At 37.6% G+C, this 27,643-nt stretch overlaps 1 protein-coding gene across 4 annotated transcripts in view; it reads right to left on the bottom strand.

Moving 5' to 3' along the window:
• The window catches only part of GCDH (glutaryl-CoA dehydrogenase), a 455,659-nt gene that overhangs the window by 215,692 nt on the left and 212,324 nt on the right, over nucleotides 1-27,643 (bottom strand). For all 4 annotated transcript variants that reach the window (XM_044084655.1, XM_044084654.1, XM_044084653.1 and 1 more), the window contains exon 7: nucleotides 27,075-27,291. In XM_044084655.1, the coding sequence (XP_043940590.1) occupies nucleotides 27,075-27,291 (217 nt within the window). The remainder of the gene's footprint in view (nucleotides 1-27,074; nucleotides 27,292-27,643) is intronic.

Here is a 27,643-nt window from a genome sequence, read left to right as displayed (position 1 = left end):
TCTTTGTGCACCTTTGGAATCCCAAAGATGGTTGGTATTTTTGGTTTTTCTATGTACAAAAACTTAAAGGTTTCAATACTTATTAGTCCTTCCAACAGTAAGTCATTTAAAATTAAATATTTTTTTCTACTACCTATATTTATTTAATTAACTGAAACTCTGGCGTATCTATTTGTATTCTCCAATATGTCCATCATCTTACCTTCATACACCACTTGGTCCATAAGCACCGTCCCCCCTCCTTTGTCCGATCTTAATCACCCTTAAGGCAGTGTCCTCTTTCATTTCATTTAATAATTTGTTTTCTTCCTTTACCCTATTTTTCTCTTAGAAAGTTCTGATCTTATTTTTCTCTCTATTATTAACTCAAAATGTTTTAATTGTGGGTGTAGGGGTGGGTTGAATGTGCTTTTCCTTCTTAATTCCTCCATACCTCGTCAGTTTGTATTCTGTCCTTTAAAGAAAAGCTCAAAGTTTTTCTTCCTCAAAAATAGTTTTAAGTCAATTAGTACTTTACCTATATCTGCTTTCCTTTTAGGTTCAAATTTAAAACCTTTAGATAGTAATGAGAAATGTGTTTCATTCATTTCCTTATTACTATAGTTGTATATGTTGTACCCTTTATAACTATATTTGCTACCTTCAAAAACAATAGTTTCACCCACACTGGGAGTGTTTACCTGTTCCACTGTTTGAACCTGTTGTTGTTGCTGCTCCCCCCCATACTGGTAGTTTTTTTGATAATTGTTTTTTATTCTTTCTGATCTCCATAAAGGGGATATTCTGAGGGGTCATTAATGTTTTCTATCTGTTCTCCTACTTCCTGCCCATCCGTATTCAAAAAAGGGGGCTGTCTCTATCCTTCCTCATACCTATTATACATTTTACTAACAAACTCCCTTGGTCTGGGGTAACTAACCTTGTCTTTGTATTCTTTAACATCTCTCTCAATTTTCCTACTTTTCCTTTCATATCCATTTCTTACTTTAACTTTTTGTTTAATGTATCATAATACTTTCTCTTCCCATCCTCAGTCGAGAACATGAGGTCATTAGTAATTTTATGGTTGATTTCATCAATCTTACCATACAAACCCTCCATTTCTCTTTCATTTTCTCTCATAATTAATTTAATTATTTCAAGCCCACAATTATCAAAAATAAGTAGTAAATCTTTATGAAAGTCACTACCTTCTTTCACTTTATTAGGGTACTTATGCACTCTTAGCCCTTTTGGTACTATCTTTAATCTAAGACATTCCTTAAGGTATGCATTTTCCATTTCCATATTCTTATATTTGAACATTATTTCATCTAGTAAGTTAACATTGTGCTCATATGTTAAGTTTCTATCCATTTCAGAATTTAAAGACATTTTATTCCTTTCATTAAAACAGTATTTTAACTGCACCAAAGTCTTAAAATCAGTTCTGTAGCTTTGTCCATTATGATTTTGTCCATTGGTCATGTTTACATTGTCATTGTGTCCTGTTACATCCCCTTGGACATCGGTCATCCTGTTGCTCAAGAAAATAGTAGGAAACCCATCACATTCAGCTCCTATGTCTTTTGCAGGTTTATGTCCACTGCTAACACCAGGTTCCATTGTCAAACTCACTTTTTTCGCGCCGTTTTTGCCCCTACCAAGCATTTCCTGGTTCCCTGGTGGGCATGACGAAGTCGGGAGTAGTGACTGACAGGTAGGCGTTAACAGTTTGATCAGTTGCATTAATTGGTCCATCATTCTGTCAATCTTGTCCAAATCACCGCCTCTCCCTGAATTAGCTTGTGAAGACGTCGAAGCCTCTTCCATCCCACAAAACAATGACTCCAACAGCCAAAAAACAATTTTTAACATGCATAAAACTAAACTGTATTTGTATTTATTTATATTTAATAGAGTTTAGAGGCGGTATTGTTGATATTTATATATTTATGTATGTGTTTAGAACTGTTTTAAAGGAATTTTTTAAAAAAGTTTCATAGGGTTGAACACCTATTAATTATATGTGACCACATTAAGAATATACACCAATTGGATAGCAGTATTAATTAAGTGGAGGGTATTTTAGGGGAAGAATTGTAAAAGGTATTCATTTCTATTTCATCTGAGGAAGTCATTAGGGGACGGAAACGTATCTGTGGTGATAATAGCTTTTATGGTTTTATTCTGAAGAAAGTGTGTTTTAATAAAGCTTGTTCATGTGGAAAATACAAGTGGAGTGGAAGAAGCATGACCAGGAATATTGTCCATGCATGCTGTAGCTAGAGAAGAAACCTGATTACCAGTACAATACACTCAGTAACACTGGAAGAAGGTAAGTTTTCACTGCTAAACACCAATCACACTTTCCTTCCCAAACTAGTAAACACAAGCAGCACGTTGAAAATTGTGTCACCAGATCTTAAACTTACTCAGAAATATTACAGCACATTTATTACCTCAGAAATGAGAAAACATTCTAATTCTGTTAAAAACAGTAACAGGTAGGGAAAACACATCTGTCTATAAAAGCACAGACCAAATACGTCATACCTTTTTTTTTTAAAAAAAAATCACAGTTTTCCACACAAAACTGGAAAATAAGTCAAGTAAATATAATGGAAGCACTCATAATCCCTGACAAAAGCTGGTATTCTTAAAATTGAATGCCATAAATTTGTTTTTCATATTAAGAGAGATCAGAAATAATACCATTCCAAAAATATTTATGAGAAGGGGTCTTGGACAAGAAGCTTTTGACTAACTGATGTTCCTCTGGAGCCAGAGAGATGCTTCTTGAGATGGCAGGAAAATGCTAAAGATTTATCTCACTCTGGTTGCTGATATACTTCCCTCCAAAAAGGGTGAAGCCTATCAGGAGCCAGACTGAGTGAGAAGGAGGGGAGTTAAAACTTTGGTAAGCTATCCGGGTGCAGTGTCCTTGGCAGGATACTACCCATAGGCTAATGTAGCAGTGAGAATACAGAACATTGTTTCTTATTCTGATAATGTGTGATTTTACCATAAATTTACCCTAAATCCCAACTGTTAACCAGAAGCTCAAGACAATTTCCAGATAAAAAATCCACCTTCTTTGGTTTAAAAAAAAAAAAAACTTTTGCAAAGAAGTGTCTAGAAGGAAACCCGGAAACATAATCATAATCCTGTGTAACACAGTCAAGAAAGATTTTTATACAATAATCTGGAACCACAGATTGGTCAGAAGAGACATAACCCAAGCTAAGGACTCTTGACATCTAGGAAAAGACTCTTCAAAGAAAAGGAAATATGTGAATATCATTCCATTTGTAATGCACTATGACTGGGGCTGGACACCTGGAGCTTTAGATAACCCAAGCAGTAATGTAGTTAACTGATAATGCGACCCAGAGAATCCGAGAAATTTCATGAAGCCTACAGCTATGGAGATATGATAAGAATCTTTTAGGTCTAATGTTACCATGAAACTCACCAAACAAATAAGGGGTAATAGACTCTGAATGGTCAACATTTTGAATTTTGGTATTTTCACATACAGGTTTAGAAAGGAAGGATCTAGTACTGGTCTCCAAGAAGGTAGTTTCTTCGGTACTACACTGGTTCTAATCCTCAGTCTGTGTAAATGCTAAAGTACCTGAGGAAACATGTCAGAAAGTGTACAAAAGCACTACACGCCATAACACAATCCTGCCCGGCAACTATTAACATTTTCCAAGACTAATCATAAAATTCAGAGTTTTCACAAGCAGTATATATTTTTCCACAATCATAGCCCCCATATACCTAAAATTACCAATTACTGAAAACAGATGTCTTAGATAAGTAACTTCCATTATTGTGAAAAAATACTAGTTTATTCATTTATAATTTATATTACAATTTATAATTTATTTATAATACATATTTATTTATAAAGGAAGATACTATTTTAGTCAGAAAAAGACATATTCCAAAAAAGTACAACATCTTTTATTCTGCATGGAAGAGTTCCCCTGTGGGGACTTAGCTGCATGAAATTAAGCTTGTACCCAACTGCTGCTCCTGTAAAGCCACAGAGCTGCTTTTCCTAAAGCGTCAAGAAAGTAGAGAAGAAAGCTTCACTTCAACTGCTAATTTGTCTCTTTGTGAATAGCCAATCAGTAGTCAAACTGAAAGTGTGGGAGGGAGTCACAGTGTTGTGTGGTTGGCTGGCTGGTTGTTGTACCCTGGGCAGAATACAAGCCACATAGCCTAAAGTCTACTGCAGCAGTGAGAATGATAAGCATCTAAAGGATTTCTTGTATTGGCATGAACTACACGGCATCTAGCTTCTTATTGTCTACATCAATGATTGTGTACTAAGTTTTTTGAAAAGTCTGTGCAAAAGATTTAAAATTTTGCCTCCAATATCAAACCATGTATTCCACACATCACACCATCCAGAAAGTATAACAAGAGGGCACATAACCAATTACGATCATTATGACAATGACAAATTCCTGTTCACTATGACACTCACTGCTGTCTTCACTAAAACAAAAGTAAAATTTCAAGGGGGTCTTGAACAAATGGAAAATCTAAAGGGAGCTACAAATGTTTGAATAAAACAAATGCCACCATCTGCCAAAAAAAGTACATTTTTCAACAACGAATGTAAAGCTGAAAAAGGAGCAGATGCATTAATTTGCTGTAAACAAAAAGCATCTATGTGTACTGATTTAATGAGGCTCAGCATTCATTTATCAACTAGACTTGATTAAGAGGAAATTCATCACTTGTATCATATGTAAATGTGTGTGTGTGTGTATACACCATATATAGTCAAAAACATAGACATCAAATCAGATCTACTGACTGGATGTCGACTGTCACTGCCTCTTGTATACTTAGTTTCCTGCTTTATTAAGTGACAGGGAAGGTAAAGCAAACCAAAACATTAGCCAGCATTACTGCATTTTGAAAGAAATGCATTTTTCATATGACGACATCTAAGGAAATTATGACATCATATGAACACAGTTCCAAAGGGAAATTGTTTGTTAACGCCACAGACTTTCAGAGATTTTGGAAACATCTAAAGTCATATGTGGAGACAAACAAAATCAAGTACAATTTGGCACTTGCTTATTCACATTATACTGTGAAGGTTTATTGTGATATTTATTGTTTTACTGCACTTCTTTTGAGTTTTAAAGTTGCTTTTCAAAAGTGCAGCTGTTCTGCACTGAAATACATTGAATCTAATGATTTGTTACTTAGTTCCAGGCATCTGTTTGTGGTTCCTTAACACCTGGGCTCTAAACCAGTCATTTTACTTTAAGACAGTAAACGTGTGCACTCTTGTGGCAGGAGAGGGCTGATTTCACCTATCTGAGCTGGGAATTGCCGACTGAAAGCTCAATGTGTGCTTACCTGATTGGCCTTATGACATAGTTAGTGTAAAGCTTGCTTTTTTCTGAGTGCATATAAGCTTTGCCTTTGCGTGAAGCTGCTCTTCACTCAACAACAGTTAGTGGTGCCCTGTATATATGCAATCACCTGAAGATGAACCTTCCCTATAAAAACACACCTTGGAACTTTACCTCAGTTCCATGTTAGTCATGGGGCAAATAGTTTGTGCAGTGAGCAGCACGTATGCTTTTAGTTAGAACTATTTAGGTCTACATTACCTTATCAGAGCACCCAGGACTACTGCTGTTCAGACAGCATCTGATTTGGGCACTGGGTAGTGTCGCTGGCTAGGTTAGCTGCAGATTACATCAAGTAAACACTCACCCCTTTGTCAGGTTACAAACACTCAACATGCCTATTTCTAGCAAAATGCAAAGTAAGACCTGCAACCATGGATAGGCACTTTCCTACCTTCTCTGTATCTAGCTTGGTGGACATGGGCATCCTGAAAAAAGGTAGCAACTGCTTCATGTACACTGAAAACCCCTTAATCCTCAAAAAGGCAAATACAGTATGTAAGAGATGCAGTTGCACATTGCAAATGGAGGCCAGACTCGCACATACAGACAAAAAAAAGCAACAAACAGGTTGTCAGCAACTCACACACATCACTCACCGCACCTACAAAGGGCCACACACACAGACCCACATTTGTGGAGGTGCTTACATGTAACTTACCCAAACCTCACAGGCCTCTCAGGTGCAGTACTCAGAAACTCTGCATGCACACAAACAAGACAATTCCCATCACAACACACAAAGCCACATCTCATTTTGTCTCAACTATCAAGCCTATAAGGTAAAACACTCCACAACCCAACATTCTAGTAATGGGTGACTCCATTGTGAGCATACCTCTCAATTTCTTAGGGCAAGAAATCTAGACAAAGTCTGACAAAATGGGGGGGGGGGGCACAAAGGCCCAAAAATAGGGACAGATTTTAAATATTGCTCTTACAAACTTGGAAAGTTACCAGAGTAACAGGGTTTGTGTTAGCATCCATTTTCTGAAGGATATGAAGTCTGAAAATGAAATATACGTCATTATGCGATTTGTCAGAAAACTGTAAAGTTTATGAGGACTAGACCAAGACTGTGAGGCAAAAATCTGGACACTATGCAAAAATCTAGACAGTTGAGAAGTATGATTGTGAGACGCATTGCTGTCCCCCTTACTAGGCTGGGTAAGGAGAAGGTTACAGATAGTTGCCTGTCAGGGGCAGGGACCCATCAGATCAGATCACACAAGCACTCAGGTCGTTTACCCCTAAGTACCAGTATGACTCAGCCAAATTCCATGTGAGCACGAATGACCTCAGATGTACCTCCTTGGACTATATGAAGAAAGACATGATTAAGCTCTGCTCAGAATATCTGTCACAGGCAGAGCCTGACACTGAGCAGAATTCTACCATCTCCAAGGATATCAATAGAAAATGATTGACTTTAACAATTGGTTTGGCTACTGCTATCATAAAGGAGTCCAATATTTGTCAACCTGGGAGGACATGGTTGACAAGTCATGCTGCTTTGCCAGGGTTGGCCTTCACCTGTCACCTCTAGGCTTTCAGATACTAGCTAAAACATTATCCACCACATAGTGCCTTTTTTAGGCATGGCCAGACAAACCTTCCAACATGGCTAAAGCTACTCAGGACAAGCTGAAGGCGTTAATGCTGAATGCTAGGAGTCTCAAGAAACAGCACACCTTAGAAGTTCTCCTCACCCTAGAGAATGCTGATGTCTGTGCAGTTACTGAAACATGGTTGAAAGCCAAGGAAATCACTCTGGCAGTGCATGGCTATAACGTCTTTCATACGTTCCGATCACCCATGGAACATGAAAGAGAAAAAAGTTGGAGGTGTATCTTTCTATATAAAGGATAAGCACATCTCAAGGCTGGTCAAACAATATGACATACTTGGGCTACTCAAGCCAAACTTCCCATAGGAAAAATCCATTACCATATTCTTGCTAGCTATAGGTCTCCTACCATAAACCAGAAAACCCATACATCACACCTGAAGTTAATAGGTTCATAGGTGTTTAATAGGCTAATGACCACAAGGGCCTTTATATGCCTAGCCATGCACCCCAAATCTCTGACAAGTTCTGATACCCTTGAAAAGTATAAGCAGGAGTCTGGGAAATGAAACATTTACAAGCAGGGGCCTGGGAGATGAAACATTTACAGGTTGCCTGTGTCTATTAGTCATAGGTGCCAAACCTAGGATGAACTTCTTGTTCCTCATCCAATTGTCCAAGTTGCACTTGAATTGGGTTAGTGAGGAACTTTGCTTTACATGGATGGGGAGCCTGTTCCATAGATGGCGTAGTCTCAAGGATACACACCTGTCTCTCCAGCAGGTCCTATTTACATCACAGGCAAGGTTTAAGACTTTAGAACAGGTAATTATGGTGCTGTATGTTTTGTTGATATGCAGGAGGTCCAACAGCGTGGGGTCTGACAATGTCCTGTATGCCAAGCATATCTCCCCTCAAAAGCCTGTAGGAGACAGAACACAGGGATAGGGCCCTGAGGTGGTCTGCATAGGACATTTTACTTATGCCCTGTAACAGGACATTTTACTTGTGCCCTGTAACAGGACATTTTACTTGTGCCCTGTAACAGGACATTTTGCTTGTGCCCTGTAACAGGACATTTTACTTGTGCCCTGTAACAGGACATTTTACTTGTGCCCTGTAATAGGACATTTTACTTGTGCCCTGTAATAGGACATTTTACTTGTGCCCTGTAACAGGACATTTTACTTGTGCCCTGTAACAGGACATTTTACCTGTGCCCTGTAACAGGACATTTTACTTGTGCCCTGTAACAGGACATTTTGCTTGTGCCCTGTAACAGGACATTTTACTTGTGCCCTGTAACAGGACATTTTACTTGTGCCCTGTAACAGGACATTTTACTTGTGCCCTGTAATAGGACATTTTACTTGTGCCCTGTAACAGGACATTTTACTTGTGCCCTGTAACAGGACATTTTACTTGTGCCCTGTAATAGGACATTTTACTTATGCCCTGTAATAGGACATTTTACTTGTGCCCTGTAACAGGACATTTTACTTGTGCCCTGTAACAGGACATTTTACTTATGCCCTGTAATAGGACATTTTACTTGTGCCCTGTAATAGGACATTTTACTTGTGCCCTGTAATAGGACATTTTACTTGTGCCCTGTAATAGGACATTTTACTTATGCCCAGTATTCTTTTAGTGAGGAATCTCTGTGGATGTTCCAATTGTTGGATATGCCTTGTTAGGTACATACCAAAGGGGGCATTGTACTCAATGATAGGATGGATGAATGCAGAATACAGTAGAACAATGACTTCCTTGGACTTGATGTCATACCTTTGTTTATAAGTTGTGCAACATAGAATTATTTCCTCACCACTGTAGACATGTGATGTTCAAAGGCCAGATTACTATCTATGTGTGTCCCTAAATTCCTGACTACTGGGTCAACTCTAAGGGGTGTGTTGTCGATATGATAGTTACCAGGGGTGGATGACTTCCCAAAGGATACTGTTATGCATTTCTTGGCATTTAGATTTAGTCCATGGCTCTGACACCAGTTGTTTGTCTGTGTCAGCCCCACCTGGAGAACATTTGTGTCAGTATGTGATTCAATGACAGCTCTTAATTTGCAATCATCTGCAAATTTAGTCACCTAGAGACCACTGACACTGGCCTTGACTTCAGAGAAGTAAATGCCAAAAAGGAGCGGTCCAAGGACTGATCGCTGAGGGACTCCACTTGTGACTAGCCTCTTTGTAGAAGTGGACTCCCCAATTCTAACTTCCTGGGTCCTGTTTGTGAGCCAGTTGGCTATCCACAAGGTGCCATATGAGTTTGTACCTAACCTCTTGAGTTTGTCAACAATGCTTGAGTGGGGTATTGTGTTAATTGAATCACTCACCACCTAGCCCAATACCATACTCATGAGTGATTTTAACTACCCATACATTAACTGAGAGACATACACAACCACTAACATGCAGGCCCAAAGATTTCTCGATTTTTTTAAATTCAAGTGCCCTGGAGCATCTGGTCTGCACTCCCACTACAGGAACAAACATCCTAGATCTGGTACTCACAAATATGAAAAGGTGCTGCACCCCTCAAATTTAGTGTCCTCACTGGTAAGATCAGATCACAAAGCAATCTCCTTGGAAATAAAGGTAAAACTAGACCCCCCACCTAACTCCCAAACACTAGCTCCAACAAATCCAGAAAACAGAAAGCCTATGCAGAGGTGTACATAAAAGCCCTGTACGGCCATATAAACAACTGCATAAAAATGGCAATACCAGACTGAAATAAACCTAGTTCAAACTGCAAAAATAAGCCACCATGGTGGACCCCAGGTATTAGTAGGTTGTACAACAAAACGAAGAAAATCCTGTTGATAAATAAGAGGAAATGTGCACAACAGAGCAAAAAGTCCCTCATTAGTCTACACAAGTTAATCAGGGAACTAGTGAGGTCTCTGAAAGCAGAGGTTGATGTAAAAACAGCCTCCAAAGCTAAGGATAACCATAAGGCATTTTTCAGTTATGTCCACAATCTTAAGGATAACACCCAACAATGTGCAGAATTAGTTATAGATGACATCACCTACACTCAGCCAGAAAATATAGCAAATCTGCTGGCCGATAAATTCAGCTCAAATTTCACCCCCCTTCAACCCCAGGTCTCCCTCAAGAATTATCCTCCAATACTCCACTGCCAATTATCACCAAGGAACAGGTAACCACTACACTCTCCAAAGCTAAAAACATGTCTTCCAGGCAGTCTCTCAAACAGCTCAAATAGTTTAAATCAGGACGTAGCTGGTCAAGTAGGATCTCTATTTAGCCAAAGCCTCCAGACTGGCTTTGTCCCAACAGAGTGGAGAATGGCAACAGTCATACCTCTGCATAAAGGAGGCCCATCAACTGACCCAGGAAATTACAGACCCGTAAGTTTGACTAGTCTTTCCATGGAAAGAATAATCATGGACCTGATAAATAATGACACAGGAAACCTCCAAAACACTGGACCCTATCCAGTTTGGCTTTGTCATGGGCAGGTCATGTCTAGTGAATCTGCAGGACTTCTTTGAGAAAGTCACTAAGGCCATGGATAAGGGCAAAACAGTATATACCACCTACCTTGACATGGCCAAGATGTTTGACACAATTCCCCACTCCAGTATTATAAGTAAAATCACAAAACTGGGCATAAATCTCTACATGACCAGATGGATAGCCAACTGGCTCACAGGACACACATGATTAAAGTGGGTAAATCCAGATCCAGCAAGAGGCCAGTTATGAGTGTTGTGATGCAGGGCTTAGTACTGGGATTACTCTTGTTCATAATATACTTTTTGGATGCCATGGCCAATTTGGAAGACCTCTGGATGACAAAGTTTGCTGATGACTGCAAGCTGAGGGCAATCAATGAACCCCCCCAATGATGTAGATATCCTTCAGGAGGGTCTAATTCAGACAGATGATTGTTGTCAGAGCCATGGCCTGAAGCTAAATGGAAGAAATGCATTATCATACCATTTGGAAAATCAAAAAAAATGTAGCTCGATCTCAGAGTTAGTATATTTCAGTTGCAGGGCCACGTGGGGGAGCAGGGGGGTTTGCCCCCCTGCAAAAACATGTTTTTTTTCCCTTCTTAATTTCGAGATTCCACAATCTCGACATTCTGGGTTCAATATTTTGAAAGTCACGATTGTGGACTTTTGAAATTAAGAAGTGGACCCCTTTAAAAACATGGCAGATAACAAGCAGTTATAAATATTGGCCCACCATATCTGCATGACTATTATACAAGCTGTGGGATTCACAGGCAAACAAATGGTGGTGTCTTATACATGAAAAAGGCACACACCTTTGCAACGGGTACATGCTTTCTGACATTCACAGTTTTAGAGAAATACTGCTATTACAAAATACTATATTTTGTATATTCTCTACACTATCACAAATAGTAGAGTGCTACCATTCTTATCATAAAGCTCTATAAAGCACTGGTGAAAATGAGCAACAAAAACAAATGTGGTACCACACGCAATCTGGAGCACTCCCACCCAAATAAAATTAAGGGGCAAATGTAAGCTGCAACAGATAAAAAACACACTGTTGTGTTAATTTTTAAAACTGGCACAATGGTGGAAGTAAAGAAAGGTTTTATGACTCTGATTCAGATTTTGGTACTTTGCCAGCAAGTGACACTGACAATGTCTGCCTCCTTGACAGACAAACGCCAAGGCCAAATGGTCCCAGCAGGCTGCAAATCACCCATCACATCACACTCATATGCAACATGAAAATAATATTGCTACAGCTTTTTTCCCACAGGCCACCTAAGAAATAAGGTATAAAATGCATGTTTATAAAAAAAGGCTTTCATTTAACAAAACTGTTTTCTCAACAGGTGTGACAGAGTGCAGAAATGTGCTATGAAAAATAGATATGTGTATACACAGGTTTAAACTTAATTTAATATCTTACTGATTACTGATGTAAATATGCTGCTATACTTTATTAGTACACAGCAGAAAGTACCCAAAAAAAAAAAAAGGAAAAGGAAAAGACGCAAACAGGGCACCTTGAAGAAATATGTCTGTGCACTGAACGTTAAGAAACTGAAAAATCTACTGTGAGATGTGATCCTACTGCACTATACGAAATGAGTGACTCTTACAAAATACTGCTCCAGATGCATAGAACCAATATGACACTACACATTAAAAAAAAAATCCTTTACCACATTAATCTAAAAGTTTATTTAAATGCACAGGACCCCTAAAAACCATAACTTGGGACCAAGATTTTGATGAAATCTGTTGGGCAAGTACCTTTTTGTGGTTGCTGTTACTAGAAAGGCTTGTTATATATAGCGCTGGGAGTGATTGTACATACAGTATCATCAGATGTTAACTGGTGGACCTAGAAGATGGCCCTCCTGTTTTAGAAGAAAGTAGTAGTCTATATAGATCACAAAAACTGATAGGCCAAAAAAAACAGACATAAAGATGATAGAGTAGACTACTGAGAATAAGAAAAATTATGTATTATTACAATTATGCAAGAAGCCCAGAATTTCAAGACAGAAGATATACAAAAATAAATTAGAGGAAAGAAAAATACTTGCACAAGAAAAACTGTCAGAAGCTTCAAATAAAAATTTGTGTTCATTAATACAACAGATTTATGAAAAACATTATACAGACCACGAAACCTTGGGCCGTTTGGAAAAAGAAGCAACCGAGGAAGTGTGAAAATATAAAGAACAAAATCGAGAGATTTTTGAAAGATATAAAAAAAAATATGGACATGGGAAAGAAAGACAGATCTGATATGGTGCAATATTTATGCAAAGGAGCAAGCCAAATTAATCAGTATAAAAAAGAAGTCCCAGAAATATTTGACAAGAAATACAGGCAAAGGCATCCTGATATGGAAAACTTCACAACACAAAAAATTAGATCATAAAGAGGGAACGCAGAACAGACAGAGGATTAGTAAAGTAGAAGTTAAAAAACAGACGCTGAAGTTATGGAATGCCTGTGAAGTGAAGGATTTAGTGCAGAAAGTCTAACACAAGTTATATCACAGCATGATGGAACAACAAGTCCACCAAATAAGGAGAAGCAGGAGACATCTGAAGAGGAAATATGGACATGGGAAATACAAAGAAATTTACCATGGTGCAATATTCATGCAAAGGAGAAAGCAAAATAATCAATACAAAATGAGCAGCACCAAAAATATTTGAAGAGAAATACAGGCAAAGGCATCCGGATATGGACAATTTGACAATACAAAAAATAAGAAAACAAAGAAGAAAAGAGGATTAGTAACTGAGAAGTTAAAGAAATAGAAACTAAGGTTATGAATTACCTGTGAAGTGAAGGATTTAGTGTAGAAAACCTAACTCTGATGACATCAAAGCAGGACAGAGCTATGGATCCCCAAATTAAGGAGAAACCAGTGGCATACCTCTCAAGTGTACCTCATTATGACGAACGTACCTCATTTGGGGTGTTAAAAAGTTGATGTTCCTCCTAGTTCCTCAAAGTTCCACATTGAAAGAGCCTGTCACACATTCAGTGTTAGGAATTTTTTTAAGTGAAATCCATGGTAAATAGAAATTAATCATATTAATTCATTAAAGGATCTTCTTTTTAAGCAAAACCAGCATATTTTAACCATCCTATGACCTTTCTAGTTGAAGTTGTTAGTAAGCCATTAGTATGTGTTCCACATTTTGCCCATTTGTTCCACATTATGAAAGCGAATGTTCCTCATTTTGGAGATGGAAGGTTGAGAGCTATGACCAGTGGAGCGGCAAACATCTTATCAGTTGCCATATGAGGATACTCTGGAGCCTTCCACAGAAAACCAGGATAAAGTACAGTTGGAGTTGTACAGCAAGGGAAGGAACAGGAAACACTGGCAACTCTGATGCAGTCAATGTTGTGTAGTGATAGGCCAATGAGTTCCCATATGAAAAAGCAACCAATGACACTGGATGAAAATGAAGAGAATGTGGCACAGGAAGATGCTCTGGAACTTTCTGCAGATGCCCGCAGGAAATGGAGAACAAAGAATGTGCCCTCAGTTTGGTAGAAAATGATCATTAAGAGAAGAGGTGCTTGATTTAATAGAGATGGGCAGACATATATTTACCAATGAAAGAAACAGACTACAGAAAGTCAATAAAAAACAAAATGTTTGACAAAATGAGGTCCATATCTATACAGGAAGAATGCAGAGTCCCTGTAATCACAACTAAGAAGGTAAAAGCTGCACTCTCTAAAGCCAAAAACACAGCATACATTGGACCAGACAACATTCCAGGCTGCGTTTTATACAAACTTCAGAACGAACTGGCTCCCCAACTAAGCACCATGTTCAATCATAGCCTCACATCAGGCTTTGTGCCCCCTATATGCACACAGCAACAGTTATCCCACTCCACAAAGGGGGAGCCACCACTGATCCTGGGAACTATCACCCTATTAGCCTGACCAGCCTGGTCTGCAAGGCCATGGAACGTATCATCATGGAACTCATAAACAAAGACATTGGTAACCTCCAAACTCTGGACCCCTTCCAGTTCGGGTTTGTGAAAGGCAGACCATGCCTCCTGAACCTGATCGACTACTTTGAGGCAGTCACCAAAGCCGTAGATGAGGGTAAGGTGGTTTTCACAGCCTATCTTGACCTCGCCAAGGCTTTCGACACCACCCCTCTTTTTGGAATTTTAGCTAAACTCACTAAACTAAATCCCTACGTCACAAGATGGGTTGCCATCTGGTTCACTGACAGAACCCTCACTGTAAAAGTTGCAGACTCCTAATCTGACTTCAAACCAGTGACAAGTGGAGTACCACAGGGTTCAGTCCTGGGACCTGTCCTGTTTGGTATATAGTTCTCTGAAGTACAGGCTAACACAGAAGGCCTCTGGCTAACGAAGTTCACAAATGACTGCAAACTAGGAGCCATAGTAGAGTCCCCAAATGATGTGGACATCCTACAGAAGGGCCTCACTGAGACAGATGCCTGGTGTCAGAGCCATGGCCTCAGGCTCAATGTCAAAAAGTGCATTATCACCCCTTTGGTAAAATGTCTGTACCCATGAACTACCACATAGACAGCAGTCTACTTAACACCGAATGTGTGATAAGAGACCTTGGGACCCAGGTGGACAGTAGTCTCTCCTTTGATAATCACATCGCCACAGCAGTCAGGAAGTCCTTCTACATGACACACCTCATCACAAAAGGGTTCTCATTCAGGAAAAAAGAGGTCAATGTTCCCTTCTACTTAACACTCATTAGACCCATTATAGAGTACAACGCCCCTTTTGGAATGTACCTCACAAGACATCTGTAGCAGCTGGAAAGGTCATGGAAGTACCTCACAAAGAGGATTACTGGCCTCAAACAGATGCCCTACACAAACCATCTAAAAAAACTCCAGCTTTACTTCGTAGCATATCGCCTACTCCGAGGTGATCTCTGCCTAACATATAAAGCTATGTCAAACCCAGAGCTGTTGGACATGCTACACCTAAAGAAATCCCAATCCTTCTGAGCTACACGCTCTAGGGACCTAAACCTTGTCACCACAATAAAAAGGACATGCTGGTGGGGATAGATTCCTGTCCCAGAGACTTCCCATACTCTGGAACAAACTACCCATCTATGTCAAGCAAAGTTCCTCATTAGCACTCTTCAAGAAAAATCTTGACGAGTGGATGGGAAATAAGAAATACACCCCGGGGATCACTTCTGTGGCTTTGCTCGACAGTGGCACAGGAAAATAACTTTCTTGAGTGGCGTAAGCCAGGGAACCTTGTTGGCTAGGCTTACTTAGGCCCTTGGGTAGATAGCCTAGTACCTACCTATGAACACAGTAATTAGGACTGTTCATAGAAATTCAAGTGATATAACAGATGTAAATAGGATATATTACTGTGCAGCTAAATTAACAACAGATAAAATTTTACCACAAAAGCACAGGACAGTAAGGGAAAGGAAAGGGAGAAATCAAATGCCATCATGGAAATATCGAATAGAGAAAATTATAAAGCAATTAAGACAAGAAGTGTCACTGTTAGAAGGGTATAGAAGAGAGTACAGATCAACAAAAATACTCAGAAAGACAGATGGGATTAAAACAATGCACAGTATCAGAAGAGAGCAGGATCTATTGTGCAGTATTGCAAATAATAAACTTAAAATATCAGCACAGGCAGAAGAGCTTAGTAGAGATGTAGATAAATATAAAGAAAAGTACAAAATGAACAATTTATTGCCAACCCAAAAATATTTTATAGAGAATCGGGAAACAAGGCAAAAGGAACTGAAACACCACCAAAAAAGAAGAAATGGATACATTTTGGAGAAACATCTATGAAGATCCAGTGGAACATAAAAAAGATGCTGAACGGATAGAAGAAGTAAAAGAAAGAATAAAAAGTTCCAATATGCAGGATATGAAATGGGATGAAGGAAAAGCCAGAGAGACTGAAACAAAGTTAAGAAAAGCTCCTAAATGGAAAACCCCAGGCTCAGATGCAGTAACTAACCTCTGCCTAAAAGTGTTAACATCTTTACATGAAGATTTAGCCAAGACTAAGAACTATTTATATGTGCACCCCGAACAAACACCAACTTAGTTAACAACAGGAAAAACAATACTCCTACTTATGAGTGCACCTGCAAACTATCCTGAAAACTAATGACCAATAACTTGCCTTTTGATGACATATAAATCATAAACTGGAATTGATGCCGATAGAGTTTATAGTCATTAAGAAGAAAACTCAATCATGGCAATAGAACGAAATGGTAACAAAAGAAAGCCATATGAAACAAAGGATCATTTGTTGTTGAAGTCATAATGGAGAACTGTGAAAAGAGGAATAATCTAAGTATAATGGGGAACTGTAAAAAGGGGAAAATCTAAGTATGGCATGGATAGACTACAAAAAAGCATTTGACAGTACTCCACATTCATGCATAAAAGAGTGCTTAAAATGTATATGGTACACCCTACACAGTGACCATGAAACAGCCGAAAAACCACTTTGCAGTTAAGCCATGATAAAGGACAAATTATTATCCCGGGGATAAAAACTGAAAGGGGGTTGTTCCAGGGTTACTCTTTGTCTCTGCTGCTCTTTTGTCATGTCCTTAACCCATTAAGTTGTCTACTTAACAGATTAGGTCATGGCTACAATTTGGCTCCCAGGAAACAACTAACTGTAAAGACTTCTTGACTTCTTTTTGTGGATGACTTAAAACTGTATAGTTCATAAGAAGAGGATCAGAAAGCATAAGTGTAAGTGGTCAAAACTTTTTCAAATGATATAATAATGTTATTTGGTCTTGATAAATGTGCAAAAGCAACCTTTAAAGCAGGAAAGGTGCAGAACCAAGAAAAATTCAACCTGGGTCAGGAATGTTTAATAAAAGAACTTGAGTAAGAGGGAGTGTATAAATATTTGGAAACTGATGACGTATCAACAATAAAAGCAAATATAACTTAGTAAAGAATGTTTTAGAAGACTAAAATCAATACTGAAAACATCTCTGATGTCAAGGAACAAAGTCCAGGCTATAAACCAATTTGCTCTTCTTGTCCTATTTTACAGATTTGGAGTGACTGACTTGCCCCAAAATGTGCTGGATCGATTGGCCAGGAAAACAAGAAAATGCTTCATGCTCATTAAATGATTTATAAAAATCAGTATATATCAAAACTATATATATTCCCCATTCTGAAGGAGTATGGGCCTTTTCGAAATTGATTAGGTTCATAGGTAGGTACTAGGCTATCGTCCCTAGGGCCTATACAAGCCTAGCCATAATGATTCCCTGGCTATTGCTTCCCACAAATATTTACTTTCCAGGACCCCTGTCTAGCAGGGCTACTGATGTGATCCCCGGGGTGATTTTCCTATCTCCCATCCAATACAGGTTTTATAGGTAGGTACTAGGAAAGTGATCACTGCCAAGTCATGAACCTAGGACCCTGTGCAGTAGAGTCAGAGCAATGTACCACTATGACAAATCACCTTACATGTATAGATCTGCAATCATAGGACTGCATACATATCTGATGACCTCACAAGACCCAACATAGTGAAAATTTTAAAACATGAGGAGAATAAGACTAAGATTACTTCCCTGCTTAATTTAGCAGAGGCATATCGGTGTCAAACAGGAATGGAAATCAAACCAGAAGTAGATAAAAATCAGGAAGCAACTGAATGCGCCAAAATACAAAAGAAAGAATATAAGGTAAAGGATCAGAGGAGAGGGCAGGAAATGTGGAAAATGGATAAATATAGTTGCAAGTATAGAAACTTTCTGGTACAACCTCGTGTTGATCAGGATTGAACTCAGGAATGGTTAAGGAGAGGTGAATTTAAACCAAAAGACAAAAGGCTAATATTGGCGGCCCAAGATATATATATATATATATATATATATATATATTTTTTTTTTTTTTTTTTTTCATGCCTGCAAAACACATTTAGCCAATCTGTAAGATAACCCAGATACCACCTGCATCTAATCATCTTAACATACTATACTGACAATGTGTGGAATTTACTCAGCCATCTTCAACAAGAGAATTCTGGTGATTATGCCTAACTGCAAGAACCCACCCATGACACTCACTACCATTAAAGAGAAGGTCAGCTGAAGAAAACCTACTGTGCCATCTCCTTTTCCTTACCTTTAAGAGATTTAAAAGGAAGCACCTCCAAAACTCCAGGCAGATACATAAAATGGCATCCAGACTCGTTTGTGACCTCTGGGTTTGAACAAACAATTACAGTAGGTCTTTTGATCTTTTTCAGCCTTTACTTTGGCAGGCTGTTGAATTCTACAGGAAACCATGTATATTTCTGCAGCAGTCTTCAAAATATCATCTTGTTTCATCTGCCTATGTGTGCCTAATTATTTACTCAGTAAGGAAATAATCACAGCTGTTACCCGTGGTAGTATCCAATCTAGTCAGAATACAAATACTGTGCAATTATGAGTTTTGTACCTGTTGTCATGTTGTGTAATGCAGTTTATAGGTAACAAACTCACCACACAGTATGGTCCCATTACATGTAGTAATGCTTTTTGCTCCTGTGCGATGCTGCGCTATCTAAATTTGTTTTCAGAAAACAAGAGAGTTACACAAACATCTTTCTGGTACTTATTTTAGCTGATCCTGGACTGCTACAAGAAAGTGGGAGTATCTATAATGAGCAAAACTAGTCAACAAGATTCAGTGACTGATTGAGAATAAGTGGACCTAAATTATACAATGAACTGACATAACTGCTTGCTTCTGGTAATGTGGTAAAGTCAAAATACTCTGGAGCCAACCCAATAGTACAACAGTAGAATTTTTATCTGTGGTACCAGCTATCCAAGTTCAGAGACATAATTTTTAATTTTGTTATTTATTACTTTCACAACCAGGTAAGTAAATTGTTTTTCTATCACTTTTCGTCCTCACTGCCTTGCCAACCATCAGCCCTCCTGTGACTGCCAGACCATCTGTTCCTCAAGAGGCCCAGTCACCCACAGAAGGTCAACACACAGACAGCTATCATATTTACACTTAACTCCAAGTCCTGTTGCCCACTGCAGTCTGATGCCTACAAATGCCATAGTGCCATCCTAATGACTTATACAATGCTGCCCTGCATTTATAACAATAAAGATACTGTGCAACTGCACAGCTTGGAGGATGTGCATGCCACTGGCTCTTACTGCTACATGCAGATTCTCATGCCGCCATTGGTTGTCAGGTATACAGAGTCAGACTGCCCCTCCCATCATGATGGTACATCTACAGCCAGCATCAGCCTATCCTCCAAGCCAGCTGTTAACATCAGCACCTGAATCACTAATCTATTATGGGTCATGTGGCGAACGGTCAGGACTTTATCCCGTTGTGCCATACAATGAAGTAGGCTGCAGATAAGTGTTAAGTGAAGTGATACTACTGGACCACTTTTAGCTAAAACTCATAATAATTAAAAAGAATATTTCATGAGGGGATAGAGTGAGTAGAGGCCAGATCATCCACCTAATTAGCTGCTGTCTGTCTGCTAGAAATGAACCAGACATCTGTAACTGAATGCCTGAAGCTGTTGTGAACAAGTGCTAAATCTTCTTGTACCTTTCAGAATACAAATCAATTCACTGAAAGTGTAAAAAATGCAGTTTATTATGTAGCAATGAAATCAGCAGTATACAGTGGAAGTAGATATAGTTATACAACTGGAACTGTTAAGTAATCCAAGTCTTATATTACTGAAACTATCTCAAATGACAGTGCTTATGAACTGAAACCAGACTGAACCTTTGTGGCTGAAGACTGCAAACTGAACACTCAGAGTTCTGTAGCTCTTAAGACTAAATCAGACTGTACTTTTGTAACTCTGAACTCAGAAGTCTTTCCTCTGTAATGGCAAAACTAAGACAAACTGCACTGTTTTCAGTAGTTTCTGCAACTCAAAACTCTGGACGTCTCTAACGCAACAATATACATTTACAGAACTAAGGATGCTATATAAATATGCGGAATGGGCTCAGACCCCTTCCAAAATGCTAGCGAGACTTATCAATGTAAAGAACCCTGCATGTAAAATACAAGAAATAAAATATAAAGACAAAATTCATAACTCAGATAATGAAATAATATGTGTTTTTGAAGAAATATTTCAATCCAAATATGGCCCACAATATCATATTAATGATCACCTTTTCCAAATCTTTGTGGATAACTTAGACTTCCCTCAGATCAATGACAACTGACAATATAATAGTCTTAAACGTCCATTGACAGAAGAGGAAATAAATAAAGCGATTGAGAAGTTAAAATCTGGGAACGCTTCTGGTCCTGATGGATATGTGACAGAATTCTATAAACATTTTAAGCAACAATTAACCCCAGTACTTTTAAAGCTATATAATTATATAATTGAAGTTGGGATATCAGACCTTTATTTGAATAATTCCAAAACCATACTTATACTAAAACCAAATACAGACTACACAAATCCGAACAACTACAGATCTATAGCTTTGATAAATATAGATTTAAAGATATTTTCAACAATTTTAGCACACAGAATGCAAAAAGTAGCCCCAGCTTTAATTGCACCTGAACAACTAGGCTTTATGAGTCAGAGACAAGTATAGGCCAACACATTAACCGTTGATGCCCTATCCTACTTGTATTCCAAGGATAAATCCCCTAAATATGCTTTATCAGTTGATGCAACAAAAGCCTTTGACAGAGTCAATCAAAGATTCCTCTTCTTTGTACTCTCTCAATTTGGATTCCCTAAAGAATACACAGAAATTATCAAAACGTTACATAGTAAATCAACTACAACTCTGTATATTAATAAGAAAACATCTAACCCAATACAAATTCTTAATGGCACCACACAAGGATACCCACTCTCACCAATCCTGTTTAATTTCTATATAGAAGTATTCTTACTACAAATCACTCAAGAGAACATATCATCACCTTATTTTGATATCTAAAACCCAAACAAAATACACAGCCTTTGCAGACGATCTCAATATCTACTTTCAATATCCCAGTTGTGACTTAAATAAAATCCTATCATCCATAGAAAAGTTTTCCCTAGTATCTAACTATGAAAATAATCCTAAGAAGTCAATTATATACCCAATTAAACCCCTGGGACAAAAAGAATTTTATTTTCCGGAGACAAATGTTAAAGTGCAATATACACTGAAATATTTAGGTATAATCTTTAACCATACACAATCAGATATGTTCAATAACAATATAGTTAAAACCTGGTCCAATATAATAAGTAACATTAACAAATGGGAAAAGCTTAAACTATCTACCTTATCAAAAGCTTCAATAGTCAAAATGAATATACTGCCTAAGATTTTATACCATTTAAATGCTACCTTCATGAAAATTCCGGCTACCTTCTTCAACAAAATGAAAGTTCGACTAACAAAATTCATATGGTACCCAAAAAGTACAAGAATTAGCTATAATAAACTAATACTAGCTAAAGAAAAAGGAGGTCTCAGCCTTCCTGATTTTCAACTGTACTACAAAATTATTCATGCTAGTCGCATCATGCAAATAGCAAACCATGACTCAATAGGCAACAAACAGTATCCACTATGTCTTAAATTATTTCACCAAAATATTACATCTAAAGTTAACCTAAAAGTGATTCCCTTCTTAAATCAAGATATCCTTAAGACAACAAAAATTCACCCAATCTTAATTAATAACTGTGAACCTTTCAAGAAATTACTGATATTAATAAATCTTAAAGACATGATGACTCTGCTACAACCAGTACATAACAACCCAGATATAAAATTAGTAAACTCCATGGTAAACCTAGATAAATACCCATTAATAAAAATATATAGTATGGGACTTCTACCAAATACAAAACCTCTCAATGGAAAATATAATAAACCTACTTAGAGCAAACAATAATTATAAAGTGATTATTAAACAAATCCTATACTTAGTATAATAACCAAAGATATCAATGTAATTGAGCAATATGTCAAATTAGCACAACAAATTCAAAAATTGTTCTTAAATAAAAAGAAAATGCCCTCAAATACATATAAATTAATAGCAAAATTTAAATATCAAAATACAATACTTTTCTCAAAGTTTTGGGAAGGAAAAGGTAATACCATAACAGACAATCAGAAGGAATCAGCTATTAGAAATACTATGAAACTGACGCCATATAAAAAATTAATATACACCCAGATCATGATTTTTAATAATGCATACCACACACCTGTACACCAAAACAAATTCAATCCATCTAAGTCACCTTACTGTCCCTTCTGTCCTAATAAAGAGACAGATATCCTCCACATCTTCTGGAGCCACAAAACAGTTTATAAACTCTGGTGCTCACCGAGATTACTCTTAGAGAAATCAGGCTATTCAAAATTCACTTTGTCATGGGAGACATCAATACTGCATAAATTCAAAAGCAAGAATAATAATTTCTTGAACCACATAATAATAACACTATGCACCCTATTAAAATCGTACATAGCAAAGAACTGGATAGACAGATCAAGACTAACCTGGTCAGAATACAAAAGCATGGCGAAAAAACATATATTGGCTAAGAAACTTTATACAAAAAGCCAGAAGAACCAAACATATTATCAGAATTACTGCAAAACATTAATTGATATATTATCATAAAGTTAAATGATATATTATCATATATAATCATATATAATATTATCATAAATTGCAAGACAAATGCTAATAAAACAAATAAAGTAAACACATCTCTTAGATGGGAGTAGTAACAGCATTATCTAAGGCGACAATTTTTTATAAATATATATATATAAGGTTTAGTAGAGTAGACTGATTTCTTTGTGTAGGTTGGCATTATACTTATAAATTTGCTCTCATATGTCACTATAATGTACAAGTAAAATGTTAAAACAGTATTACCATGACGAACATAAACATTTCCTTGTGTTTATCCAATGCTGTATTCCTAGCTATTTTGAATGTTATTTAGTAAAGTGAATAACTTCCTCGTGTTAAACATTCTGTAACATTCAACTGTAGCACAATTACATCTTGTTTATCTCTCTACTTGTATTTTATGTGAGAAAATATTCAGTAAAAAGTTTTGAAAAAAAAACTCTGGACATCTAAAATGTCTTCTGAACATTTGAACTGACTTCTGAACTCCACTTCTGAGAATCTGAACTGACTACTTTCTTGAAAGCATCTCTCTTAATACTAAAAATATTGTAAATTTCCTACCCATCTTTTCAAGCCTCCTTAACCTTGGTTCCCAAGCCTTGTACTGTCTAAATAAGATATTATTACAGGTGCATGTCTCCGATCTATCTGTCTTTGCATCTCTGCAAGGTCTTTGACACACAACAAAATGTTCCACATATTTAATTAGCACATATCATCCTACTTCTACCTGAGGTCATTCATTGAAACATTCCTTTCTATTCAAAGTGCAGTTACTAAAAACTGCCTGTAAAAATGTATACTACAAAATGAAGCTATAGGCGTACTTTAATATAGCATCTCTAGGTCAATGCAAAGAGAATACTAAATTTATGTAGGATTTATTCTAACAAACTATATTTATGTGAGGCCACATGGATGGCAATCAAAGCTCAGTAATATGCAAGAATGGATGCAGTTATTCCAGGACTGCACAAGAAGGAAGCATGAAATGGTTGCATTGAAGACCTGACTCTCTTGACTTCAAGGAAGCAATAGGGCCAAGCATCAAAATCCCTTCTTTTAACCTTGACAGCACTGTGCCAGGACACAATTATCTCCTTTTTAATAGCAATGCACCAGGAAGACAGGATTTCCTTTTAAGGAGTACTACACCAAGAACCAAACAAACACTCTGAATAGCTGGGAGCCAAGAATCACATCAAAGGTAGAATAACCAAAATTTAATCAAAGTCTTGATGTAAAAGGCACTCCATAAGATAAAACGATACTAACACAGTATTTCCTCCAAAAATGCAACCACAGTCAAGCTCTTTCGTCCTTCCTGGACTTCTTCAGAACACCTACTATATCACTGTCCTTCTGAACCGGCAATGTTTGAACCTTCTGTTCATCCCCTTGATAAAGGCTATCTTCGGGCGTACTTTGGGTATCACTATCAAATTCACTGTCACTACCACTGCTGCCAGAAGACAGTATATTCTTGATTACAGATAGTAGCACATCAAAAAGTACCTCAGTTCGACCACTACAAGGCATACATTACTGTGCGACTCAGATTGAATGTTTATGTAAAATCCCGCGAAGTCCCAAAGACGAGCTTCCCTTGTGATCACTACACCAAGAAACCATGATCTCCTTTTTATCCTTCACCAATGGTAGATGGAGTACCAGATATCTATAAATGGGGGTGTGGCTCTGCTCCAGGGTGTGGATGATGGCCACATGTTGTAGGAAGCAGAGACTATAGAGGGGCACTAGGACATGGCAACTAGTCAGTGGGCAAACAAGGAATAAAAATGCACACGATTCAGTGTACAGCAACACAACTTTCTATAATTACACCTTCCCAGCATTTCTGTAAGGAGGCAGATCCTCTGGTGTACACTATGTGAGAGCTTTGTCCACTGCACCCCCTTTACTTACATGTATTAACTCCAGTGCAGTAAAACACTAGGAAAAAATCTCCCAAACAACACACAGTAGTCTCTTGCATACAACATTACTGCGCTGTGCAGTAAGCAGGAAATAACTGTCGATCAAAGTTCTGTGAAGCTATCACTGAAGAAAATTTAACGGGCAAAGAGAAACTGACCAAATTTACTGTGATGTCTTGTGTGTGCTTATGTGTGCATGTAATTGTATGTGCTTATGTGTGCGCGTGTGTGTGTGTGTGTGTGTGTGTGTGTGTGTGTGTGTGTGTGTGTGTGTGTGTGTGTGTCAATAAAAAGAGAGTGAATGTACATGTAAGTATAAAATCCTTTTTAGCCTTAAAGACACAGGATGATGCCATAGCAGGATGCCTCACCTCATCTCGGTGTCCAGCTATTTGTACTATGATTTTTTACTGGCTCTTACATCTGGTTAGGGATATCAATCAAGGTGGGAGTAGCCTGGCTAACTGTTGAGTTGGACAGCAGGAAACTACAAAATGGCATTTGGACATGGTTTATAGCTAAGTGCCCTAGAGAGTAAAAAGGTTCAAATACCCATTTCAGGTATAGGCTGTGTAAATAAAACCAAGACCTGGAGGGCTCATTAAAAAGCTTATTATATTTACATTTAGGATGCTTTGCTCATTCTGAAATGAAATTTTACAGATAAAATACAATTTCATCATACTGTATTTAGCATTTTATATACACTGTCAATTATAGATATTTATCTATGCAAACCTAATGATATTTTAGTATCAACACCAAGCACTGAGACCATGTAAAAAAATAATTTTAGGTGCACAAAATTAAACTGCATAGCTAAGTAAACCAAGCTTAAATTCCAGTGCCTGGTTTTGTATCCAGACAAACTGTGTATCTGAAGTCACAGCTTCTACTAAATATACCTTATCTATCTTTCAAAAATGCAGTGCTACTTAAATAATATGCTTGCCTTAAGAACAAGCAAGCAAATAGGACAAATGATCAGTTTGTACATTTCCATAGTAGTTCATAAATTGTCTCAACAGACAAAAAAAATGAAAGTCTTACTTTATCATTGCATTATTCATAATATTCAACAATACTCAATTTGAAAATGTATCACAGCAAAGCAAAAGTCTACAGTATTCATGTATGTCAAATTCAGAACAGCAATGCAAGACTTTAAATACTTCAAGTCAGATACACAGCAAATGGTTCAAACATCAGGCTTAAGCTTTCCCTTATGCCATAGAGTAACATATATGTAACGTGAGATAACTTGATTGATTAGACCTAAATCCTTTAACCGTCAGATAACCTATATGTTAAATCTGGTTATGCCTGTAGTCTAGGGTAACACTGCAAACGTTCCTCTGGGCTACCTCAACGGACACCATTTAAATAACTGTGTAACAGGAAAGTTCATGAGGAGATTTCATGGTACTCATGGTTTTACCACTTAAGACAAAAAACATGACATAAACAATAGTGACCTAGGTCTAGGCAGATTTCAACCTACAATATTCTCACAACAGGGCAGAAAACTGCTCGCTCCACCAGCTGCCTCTTGAAAAGCATTCCATTATTAAAATTAAATCAGTAGTTCACTCTGTCTTTTAGTATAAAAGTGAATGATAAAATTAAACCCACTGACACTGGATAATAAAGAATTTCTGTTTTGGTTACTCGGTGTCTGGAAAGAGAATAACATTGCACAAATTTTCAAGAAGGCGCTTTTCTATCAACCTCGTTAGTATGCTGAATACAAAACAGCATGCAAATAATCATGACAGTACAGACATTAATTAGTACTATGGAACACAATCACCAATGTGATACGTTATAGCATCAATGACATCAAATAACGGAACAGAAAAAAGAGACGTTAAATGCAAATTAGGAAAACAAAAATAAAACTTACAGCAAGACCTGTTATGTTTGGAAGAAGATTCTCTTCTGGAATTTCCACATCATCTAGAATGATCATGCCTGTGGCAGAAGCTCGTAGAGAAAACTTTCCCTCTATTCTGGGTGTGGAGAGACCTTTGGCTCCTCTCTCCACAATAAATCCCCTTACCTTCCCATCCTCAGATTTTGCCCATACTATACACAAATCAGCAATGGGAGAATTGGTGATCCTAACATTTGGAAAGAATGATACACCAATGGTTAGGAAAGAGGAAAGAAAACACTCTGATTTCATGAACTGTTTGTTACTTCACAGTATTTACATGCAGCACTACTTTTTTGTTTCAGTATTCCTTGATAAAATTTTATAAAAGTTTGTCCATCACCTACTACACTATTTATTTTGCACTACCAAGCATGCTTCATAATATTTCAGTCAATAAACAAGAGGTAAAGCAAAGTTTGGAAAACTAATTATTTCAGAAAATAAGCATCAAAAGCTGTATTTTAACCAAAGCTGAAGCAGAACAAATGTCCTGCCTTCTCTTTGGCCAATATCCCACTAAATCAGCACACCCTGGG

The sequence above is a fragment of the Protopterus annectens genome, chromosome 9.part0 (genome assembly GCF_019279795.1).
Source record: "Protopterus annectens isolate FY-2018-M chromosome 9.part0, PAN1.0, whole genome shotgun sequence".
NCBI classification, from domain to species: domain Eukaryota; kingdom Metazoa; phylum Chordata; order Ceratodontiformes; family Protopteridae; genus Protopterus; species Protopterus annectens.
Note: the sequence above shows the minus strand (reverse complement) of the source record. Positions and strands in the feature narration are given on the sequence as shown.